General features: G+C 46.2%; 1 protein-coding gene across 1 annotated transcript; it reads right to left on the reverse strand.

Annotated features, from left to right (window-relative positions):
• Window positions 1–503: 503 nt before the first annotated feature.
• On the reverse strand, window positions 504–9821 carry LOC307044811 (uncharacterized protein). Its single transcript, XM_079690204.1, has 2 exons — window positions 4065–9821; window positions 504–3622 (listed from the first exon to the last, which is right to left on the reverse strand). The coding sequence occupies exon 1, from the start codon at window positions 9722–9724 to the stop codon at window positions 9185–9187; it is 540 nt and encodes a 179-aa protein (XP_079546330.1). The 5' UTR covers window positions 9725–9821; the 3' UTR covers window positions 504–3622; window positions 4065–9184.
• Window positions 9822–10283: the final 462 nt, after the last annotated feature.

The following is a 10283-nucleotide window of genomic DNA, read 5'->3' on the forward strand; positions in this document are numbered from 1 at the left end:
GAAGGAACGGTGATTATTATAAACAAGGTGAATTTAGCGATCACAACAAAAAAGGCCAAGACACATATTGAGCCAAGAGAATGGATGTTATTAAGGGCTGTAAATATAATAAGCCTATGTCTAAAATGGACAACATTGTTAGGAGATTTAAACTGTACAGCGGTTCTGCACTGCGGTCACTCAGCCGTCTCTCGAGTTTGCTTTTTCAAATCAGCTGCTCTTCATTATTCCTGCTATATTTGACAAGTGATACAAATATTTGTTACCACAAGTTCTTAAGGAAACTGACACTGTTGGACTCGGTTCTAGTTTGACTTCTACCAGAAATAAAATGGAGTACTTCTACTGTGTAAGCAGAAGGATACTTTAGTGATTCAAAGTGTGATTTTAGCCAACGAGTGCTTTTGTTTTGAAATCACTTCCGTGAGTTTGGCCCCGCCCCTCGCTCCAATGACCATTAGATCATTTAGTAAGGTAAAAAGCAAAAAGCAAAAAGGCCTCTCAGACGCTCTTCAGTTTACGTGTTTAATAAAGAGAAACAATTGGACGGTAGATACACGGATTCAAAAAGGTAAGTGTACGTTTTGTTAGTTTGATTTTTCGTTTGAACCAAAAAATGAAAATACCAGCCTTTTTTCGTTTTAAATCAAGAACGAAAAAACTTGAAACCAAAGCCGTTTTTCCTGTTTATGTTGTCTGAATCAAAAAACAGATAACAAGAAGACCTAATAAAAAAAAAACGGTCTGATTTTGGTTTTTGATAACAACTTCGTTCAATTTTCCGTTTTGTATAGATGAGAGTAACAAATGCGTCACTTCCGGGCAAAAATAACGGCTCCGCCCACTTTTGGGGGAAAACAATGCTGTCAGTTGAACGGCGGTCAATACAAATTCTGAAGTTTTGGCCAATCCGATCAGAAATGTAAGAACCGGAGATTATTGGATCTTCAAAGAGCCCGATTCCAATGGCCAGAAAGGCAAACAATTGCATTAAGCCATTAGAAATAGACGATCGGACTCAATATATGGTTAAATATAGCAGTAGGCTATCGATTTTCATAGATGAGAGTAACATCTACGTCACTTTACGGCCCTGCCCATTTTTGGGGGAAACAACAGTGTCATTTGAATGGCGATCGAGCCTGAAGCCACAGAGCTCTTCTGTTACTGTCCTTTCTTCTCAGAGGAAGTACAGAAACACGTAACTCTGGATTTGTTTTAATGTTTGAGGTGCAATAATTGACACAGCAGCTTTTTTGGCATGATAAAACTATTATGTTCCGCCTCACTCATGAGAGTAACAGCTGGAGAAATTACAGCCTCGCCCACTGATTTTAATTTAACCATATATCAACACCGATTGTCGATTACCAATGATCGAATGTAATTGTTTGCCTGACTGGCCATCGTAATCGAGCTCTTTGAAAAACCAAAAATCCACGGTTTTCAAAAAAAATTGATCGGATGGGCAAAAACTTCAGAATTTGTATTGACCGCCATTCAAATGACAGCGTTGTTTTCCCCCCAAAAGTGGGCGGGGCCATATTTTTTTCCCGGAAGTGACGTAGGTGAAAAAGCAGCCCGGTGGACCGGAAGTTAAAGAACATATTTCAAAATAAAAGACACGAGGATATGCTGTAAAAGTTAAATCCTGGAACCCAGAAGTCTGACGAGGATAAGTTTATCTCTGCATTCACATGCAGATATGCGTTTATAGAGATCAATACAAGTATGCAAGCACTGTGCATAACTTTATTTTTGCTGACTTCCGGTTTGCACTGTGTCCAGCTTGTCGCTGTGTGACAAGCATAGACTGGTGACAGCGTCATTTTTGTTACATACCTGCAAGATAAGATAAGAACTGTCGCCATACTTTCACCTGCACCCAGCAGCAAGCGGGAGAACGATATATCATACAGTCGACCCCTAAAACAGTTCACACAGTAAATGGAACAGTTGTTAATTTGTTCAACTAGTCTACATTATGAATTTGATGTTTTTCTAAACTGCTAAGAAGCTGACAGCTGAGTTAGAACAGAAAGACATGCAGGCCATAATCACTGCTAGACGCTCAAAAGAGGAATGTGTTTGTAAGGCTTACATGAACTGAATTGAATCACTGTCCATTAGTTGATTAATAAACAAGACATTCAAGTCAAAGTTTTAGGCATTTTCATTTGTAGCACGCCGTAAATATGGACTATGAATGAACACATGCAATGTGGAAACACACACATAGGTTTATTCTCAATACTCATAACAGTATCAGACACAATGACTTTACTGAGAGTGAAGATGACATGAACATAGTTACTATATGGTACTTAAGACAACATACAGTATTGCATTTACCTCTTCCTCTAACTCTCTCTCCAAAAGTGGCCTCCATTGTTGTGCATAACAAAGTGTTCAAGCTCAGGTTTCTAAGTGATCTAATTGGTTACATGGCTTTTAACATGTGCATTCTGGGTGCAGGGGCTTGATAATTGAGTGGGGTATTTCAATGGCAGTGTTTTGCAAACAACACACAGGCTGTTGGTTTTGAATAGCATATCAAATTTAGCATATCTGCTCAATAGATGAAAGGCAACTTGAGTTTAATAATTGTGCCAAATGTACCAGTTTGTGTCTTGGTAATTGCACAAAGCTGTAATAGGCCACAAATAATCAAATGTTTCTAAAAACACAGCAGCAAGACCAATTTTATCCACCCAAAAATGAAGGCCCACCTGAAAAGAAAATCGCTATTTTTAGCATTAAATAATGTACACTTAAACTGATATCACTTTTTTGGGTGGATAAAATAAATGTTGCTTTTGCCCACGTCCTCAGCAGCAGTGCCGGGGCTCCTGTATGTTTCTCCACACGACTACTGTAGGTAGTACACTGATTATGGATATATAGTACACGACATACTACCCCACTTCAAAAGACCAGAACTATCCCCTTAAGGGCAGCTGTTGATGTTCACAACAACGAAAAAACGCAGATGGTTGTACTCTGTAGCCAAACAGTGGTAGATCTGGCCGTGGTGGGCAGCGGTGTGACTTCTAGCTGTCATGGTGATGTTCATATGACAAAGGACTGCCAGCTTGAACTTTACCGAGAGCAGAGTCCAGTAGTGGCACCTCACAGGCAAACCTATGGTGCAGAAGCAGCAGTGAAGTCCTTGTAGATCCCTGGCACTTTGAGGGCAGACAGATCCAGCACCTCTCAGCTCTCTGAGACATCAACACATAAACTATTCTGTGTGCATAGCTTACTTTCACATAACTACTAATCTCTCACTTTACTTTCTCTGACATTGTTCTCTGCTTTGGATTGCGGACATGCAGCCATGTTCTCTACCGGGCCTGGTTTTACACACTGTGGGTTTAAGCAAGATATAGAAATGATGAGATGATGTGTGTATGAGACATGATGAGTGTGTAGTTTTAGTATTTGAATTACAATTACATTATTCTCAGACTTGCCATAGTTCTTGGTTTGTACCACTGCTGCTCTGTACAGCTGAGTACTGGGGACCCACTGGGAGTCATGTGACTGGAGCAGGAGAGTAACACACGTCACACCTGCAGCCATGATGCTCCAGCTCAACGGGGGTCGAGTCTTTCAGGCCCACCTGTAAGAAGAGAAACAAAATAAATACGTATTCAGTTTGCTTTTTGTATTATTTCTTCTATGGTAACATTTTGGTTTAATAACAGTGTGCTATTTTAAGGAGTAAATAAGAAGTCATATATTTTTTCCTAAATGTTTTCTATACTTACAACTTCTTATACATACTGATATGAATTGATTTACTTTTATACTATGAACGATGAACATACTTTAACAACAGAACAGGAACAAAACACAACTGTGACCTCTGTGCAGCACACACAGACCAGTCAGTCCATTTCTGGGCTACCTTGTGCTAGTTATATTAAAGTTTATGTTTTACTATTGGCTGTGTCTAACATGACTAAAATGAGCCGAATCCCCAGGAGCATGTTGAACCCATAGACTGTATGGTTGAACCAGACGGTAACTAAGACAGTAACAACACTTCATCCTGAACTCACTGTGCCTGTCTTCATGGACCTGTAGCATAACACCTCCCTGACACATAAAAAATACAAAGTATGTTCATTAAGAATGCACATACTGTCCCTCCTCTGTCTTTCAATGTAGTCAAACTTGTTGAAGAAAAACAATAAGTTTAACGTTACAGAAATAAAAGCTTAATTACTCACCAATTACTTCACAAGTACAACTTGAAACATTTCTCCCGCTTGCTGCTGGGTGCAGGTGAAAGTAGGTCGACATTTCTGTTTACATCGCTGACATTTGTCACAGGTAAATCTTGTAGGTATCGCAACAAACATGACGTTGTCACACAGCGACAAGCTGGACACTGGATTGACTAAATAACAACACACTCTTATTTACATTTGACACGTTATTCAAAACCGACAGCCTGTGTGTTGTTTGCAAAACACTGCCATTGATATACCACACTCAATTATCAAGCCCCTGCACCCAGAATGCACATGTTAAAAGCCATGTGACAAATTAGAAACCTGAGCTTGAACACTTTGTTGTGCACAACAATGGAGGCCACTTTTGGAGAGAGAGTTAGAGGAAGAGGTAAATGCAATATATTGTATTTTGTCTTCAGTACCATACAGTAACTATGTTTATGTCATCTTCACTCTCAGTAAAGTAATTGTGTCTAATACTGTTATGAGTATTGAGAATAAAACTATTTGTGTTTTTCCACATTGCATGTGTTCATTCATAGTCCATATTTACAGCGTGCTACAAATGAAAATGCCTAAAACTTTGACTTGAATGTCTTGTTTATTAATCAGCTAATGTGTTTCAATTCAGTTCATGTAAGCTTTACACACACACATTCCTCTTTTGAGCGTCTAGCAGTGACTATGGCCTGCATGTCTTTCTATTCTAACTCAGCTGTCAGCTTCTTAGCAGTTTAGACAAACATCACATTCCTAATGTACAGACTAGTAGGACACAATAATGCTTAACAGCTGTTCCATTACTGTGTGAACTGTATGAGATATCGTTCTCCCGCTTGCTGCTGGGTGCAGGTGAAAGTAGGGCGACAGTTCTGTTCACATCGCTGACATTTGTCACAGGTAAATCTTGCAGGTATGCAACAAACATGACGTTGTCACACAGCGACAAGCTGGACACTGGATTTGCCGACACAGTACAAACCGGAAGTCAGCGAAATAAAGTTATGCAAAGATTACTTGTATTCTCCATAAACGCATATCTGCATGTGAATACAGAAATAAACGTATCCTCGTCAGCATGGGTGCCGGAAGTAAGGAGGCCAAGGGTCGTCAGACTTCTGGGTTCCAGGATTTAACTTTTACAGCATTGCCATTATAGCCTCGTGTCTTTTATTTTTGAAATATGTTCTTTAACTTCCGGTCCACCTGACTTTTTTTCTTCATTCCCCAAAACGGAAAATTTAAAGAAGTTGTTATCAAAAACCAAAACCGGACCGTTTTTTTAATTAGGTCTTCTTGTTATGCGTTTTTTGATTCAGAAAACGGCTTTGATTTCCCGTTTTTTCGTTTTTGATTTAAAACGAAAAAGGCTGGTATTTTCGTTTTTTTGGTTCAAACGAAAAATCTAACTAACAAAACGTACAGACTTTTTTTTATTAAGTTTTCTCGTTATCCGTCTTTTGATTCAAACAACACAAACGGGAAAACGGCTTTGGTTTTCCGTTTTTTCGTTTTAAATCAAAAACGAAAAGAGGGAAAAAGGCAGGTATTTTCGTTTTTTGGCTTTTGGTTTAAACGAAAAATCTAACTGACAAAACGTACACGGACCGAAAATGAACTGGGAAAGGATGAGAACCAAAAGCCAAAAATGGATCTGAAGGAACGCCGGCAGAATACACAAAACATGCAATTCTTGCTGCAGAATACATATTATATTTTAGACAATTAAGCCCCTTTCTGTCTCTACTTGACACCCATGACAATGTTGTTTTCACAATTTTGTGTTGACACACTCGACTCAAAAACTGAGGTTACCTACTGTAACCCCAGCTTCTATGAGTAAATGGCGCAGCCCTCTAAGGCTATCGCTTTTGGGTAATCCCCCTGCGCCCCCGCGCAGCACTGAAACACTTGTAGTCCACGCCCACCCGCAAGGTGGGCCCCGCCCTCGGGCCTCCTTCCGGTATAAATAGGAAGGAGGCCCGGCAATCTGCTCCCATACCAAATAACTTTTCTTCAGCTATTCGTAGAGCCAGTGGGGCCCAGCGCTTAGAGGGCTGCGCCATGTACTCATAGAAGCTGGGGTTACAGTAGGTAACCTCAGTTCTATTTCGTATATGGCTTCGCCCTCTAAGGCTATCGCTATTGGGTTAAGGGCGAAGCATGATGTAGTCTGCGCCCCACTGGGTCCGCCCGGCACTAGAAGCACAGACACACCTGCTAAATAACACCCCATGCCTGTTGTGCCATGCGTAATGGCGCATCAACGTCCCTGGAACATAGCAAAACATGCCTATCTTCCCGACGGGGTGAAGGCTGGGAACAATACATACCGGCCGCTGTGAGAAAGTAGAGACGAAGGTCCCACCTTGCGCAGCGATAATAGAGGGGGAACAGCAGCTCTCTGCGTGTCAGACAGGTAGGAGAGCGCCCAGCTGGATCCCTGACGTCACTCACTCTGACCAGGCACTCCGTACAAAGTGTGTCAGAGGAAAAAGGAACATCCCTCCTATAAGAGGGGAAAAGGGCCGCTCTCCGCGTGCCGAGAGGCAGGAGAGAGGCGCACAGCTGGCTCCATGACGTCACTCACTCCGACAGGACACCCAGTACAGGGTGTGTCAGAGAGGAATGGGAGACATCCCTCAAATAAAAATGAATAAACGAACAGGGGGAAGACCAAGATGCAGCAGTGCAAATATCTTCCACTCCACATTCCTCCGTGCAAAGCCGTGGAGGAGGAAATTCCTCTGGTAGAGTGCGCATTGATGTTCTCCGGGGTCTCCACCCCCGAGGAGACATGCCTGTGACACAGCCTCACACAACCTGTGTGACAGCCGTTGTGCATACAGAGGTTGCCCGATCGAGCGCTCTCTATAGTGCACAAACAGGCGCTGAGAATGGCGCAAGGCAGCCGGGTGCGCCACCTAGCAAGACAGCGCGCGCAGAGGACAGAGGAGATTTAGAAAAATAGCGGGGGTAAAAACCGCGCAAGACACTGTTCCTGGGATGACAGGAGTGTTTCTTGTATCCCATGGAACTGCTGGGGGGAGAGGCTTCTCTGTGAAGTGCCGCAATGGTCTTCATGGTGACGAGCCACGCCATCGCCGCCGCTGTCCGTGAGGCAAAAGGGCTGCGAGGGAGTTTCCACACGCTGCCTTTCACTCCGTCTCTCCTCATGAATCGCGTACACGCCCAGGGGATGAGAGGTGTGTGCATGCTGTCCACACGAGGCGTTATAACGGTGCTCGTGGGTTATTATGACCGTGTGTAGGAGGCGTATCTCGGACAGAGGAATGCCGCGAGCTCTGCAGGTTAACCGAGGTTAAAAACCGGCAGGCTTCTGCAGCGAGCCATGCTGTCTACTTAATCAACAGATTAGTGGCAGCCGGCTTAATTAGCGAGCTCTGCAGGTTATTAACCGATAGGTTAAAACCAGCAGGCTTCTTGCAGCGAGCCCTGGCGCCGTGGCGCTGCCGCTGGGGGCACTCAGCCTGGAATACTGCTCATTCCCCCGTTCTGGTTTCTCTGTGATGCCATTGCCCTCGCCGCCACTGTGAGGCGAAAGGGCTGCGAGGAAGCCTCCACACGCTGCGTTTCACTCCGACTCTCATCATGAGGCGCGTACACGCTCAGGGGATGGATGGAGGTGTGTGCAGTGCTGCCCACATGAGGCGTTATAACGGCGCTCATGGGTTTATTAAGGCCGTGTGTACGAGGCGTATCTCGGACAGAGGAATGCCGCGAGCTCTGTAGTTTATTAATCAACAGGTTAAAACCAGGCTTCTGCAGCGAGCCCTGCTGTCTACTAATCAACAAATTAGTGGCAGCCGGCTTAATTAGTGCGCTCTGAAATTTATTAACCGACAGGTTAAAACCAGGCTTTAGCAACGAGCCCTGCAGGCTATTAACCGACAGGTTATAGGCAGCTGGTTTACACAGGGCGTGAGGCAACCCCAGGTGGGCTTGGACCGAACGGGCTGCGCGGGGGCCTCCACACGCTGCGTCTCACTCCGACTCTCATCATGAGGCGCGTACACGCTCAGGGGATGGATGGAGGTGTGTGCAGTGCTGCCCACATGAAGCGTTATAACGGCGCTCATGGGTTTATTATGACCGTGTGTAGGAGGCGTATCTCGGACAGAGGTAGGCCTATGCCGCGAGCTCTGCAGGTTATTGACCGAGGTTAAAACGGGCAGGCTTCTGCAGCGAGCCCTGCTGGTAATCAACAGATTAGTGGCATCCGGCTTAATTAGCGAGCTCTGCAGTTAATTAACCGATAGGTTAAAACCAGCAGGCTTCTGCAGCGAGCCCTGGCGCCGTGGCGCTGCGGGCGCTTCCGCTGGGGGCACTCAGCCTGGAATACTGTTCATTCCCCCGTTCTGGCTTCTCTGTGATGTGCTGTAATGGTCGTCATGGTGACGAGCCACGCCATTGCCCTCGCCGCCGCTCCCCGTGAGGCGAAAGGGCTGCGAGGAAACCTCCACACGCTGCGTTTCGCTCCGGCTGTCATCATGAGGCGTGTACACGCTCAGGGGATGAGTGGAGGTGTGTGCAGTGCTGTCCACATGAGGCGTTATACCGGCGCTCATGGGTTATTATGACCGTGTGTAGGAGGCGTATCTCGGACAGGGGAATGCCGCGAGCTCTGCAGGTTTATTAACCGATAGGTTAAAACCAGCAGGCTTCTGCAGGGAGCCCTGCTGCCTACTTAATCAACAGATTAGTGGCAGCCGGCTTAATTACCGGCTCCGCTTCCTTGGAGGCTCTCGCGGAGCAGACCAGGAGCGGGGGAGCCTCACTCCCCTTTGACTCGCCGCCAGGAGACCCTGTCTCTGGGGTGGCGGGGGAGCGGAGACGTGGTTGTGGGCGTCTCTCCGCTTGCGGCCTCCTGTGGCCGGCGTGGACGCCGCGGCTGCTGCGGGCATTGGTGCCGCTGTGGCAGCTCAGCCGACTGGAGCCAGCTGTACATGCTGGCGAATGCCGTCCACCTGTTCCGCGGCCGTCTTCATGGACTCCACCATGGCGTGGAACTGGGGTCCGAACAGCCCGTCCGGGCTGATTGGAGCGTCCAGTAGCACTTTTCTGGCCGTCTCCGTAACAGACGCCGCCGCGCTGTGGTGACGGAGAGGGGGAAAGCTTGTTCGGCCGCCAAGCTGGCACCCTGCTCCGACTCTGTCTCCCCCGTCCGGGGGAGAGGAGGGAGGGGAGAACCGAACGGTGAACCGTGGAGGGAGGCGGGGCAGGAGTTGCTTCCGACTCCTGCCCGGCACTCTGCCCCAGGGACACGAGGCCCCGTCCGCGGGCTCGTAAGCCTGGACGGGCCAATCGTCCTCCTCGGCCACAGCAGCAAGAGTGTCCGCTCTCCGCTTCCTGTCGCCCGAGGGGAGACGAGCGCAGTGCATGCTACCTGCTGGTTTAGAGCCACGTAGGCGTGCTCTGACCCCCGGCAGGATTCGCATACTGCTTTTATCTCTGCAGGTCATGACTCATTATGAACCCAGAGCCACATGAGGGACAATCACGGACGCAGTTGTTGCTCATGATGATTCTCAATTGCTGTGCTTCAGTAACTGTGCTGGTTTGCTGAAAAAAAGAGGGAGGAGATTGCCGGGCCCCCTTCCTATTTATACCGGAAGGAGGCCCGAGGGTGGGGCCCACCTTGCGGGTGGGCGTGGACTACAAGTGTTTCAGTGCTGCGCGGGGGCGCAGGGGGATTACCCAATAGCGATAGCCTTAGAGGGCGAAGCCATATACGAAATAGAACCCTGCACAGAGCCCTGTTGACCACAACTCGATCCAAAACGACTTTCCTTGCTCTGGCAACATTTTGAATGCCGGACTTATATTAAGACTGCTATTTCTATAAATACTTTTGTAAATGATCTGAGTTGGTCTTCCACTCATTATTTACCAAGGTGTATGTGTGCATCAGAATAAGTCAAAATCTGAATACTTTATTTAACCTGAGGGAAATAAGGTTTTGGGACAGTTGCATCATTTTATAATTTGTATATGAAAAAGAGTAAAAATGTCCAAAAAAAA

Source organism: Notothenia rossii (assembly GCF_949606895.1).
Source record: "Notothenia rossii genome assembly, chromosome: 6".
NCBI lineage: Eukaryota > Metazoa > Chordata > Actinopteri > Perciformes > Nototheniidae > Notothenia > Notothenia rossii.

Bases quoted from the DNA above. Each gene is read 5' to 3' on its own strand.
- LOC307044811 (XM_079690204.1), bottom strand. From the start codon at position 9,724: ATGACCTGCAGAGATAAAAGCAGTATGCGAATCCTGCCGGGGGTCAGA.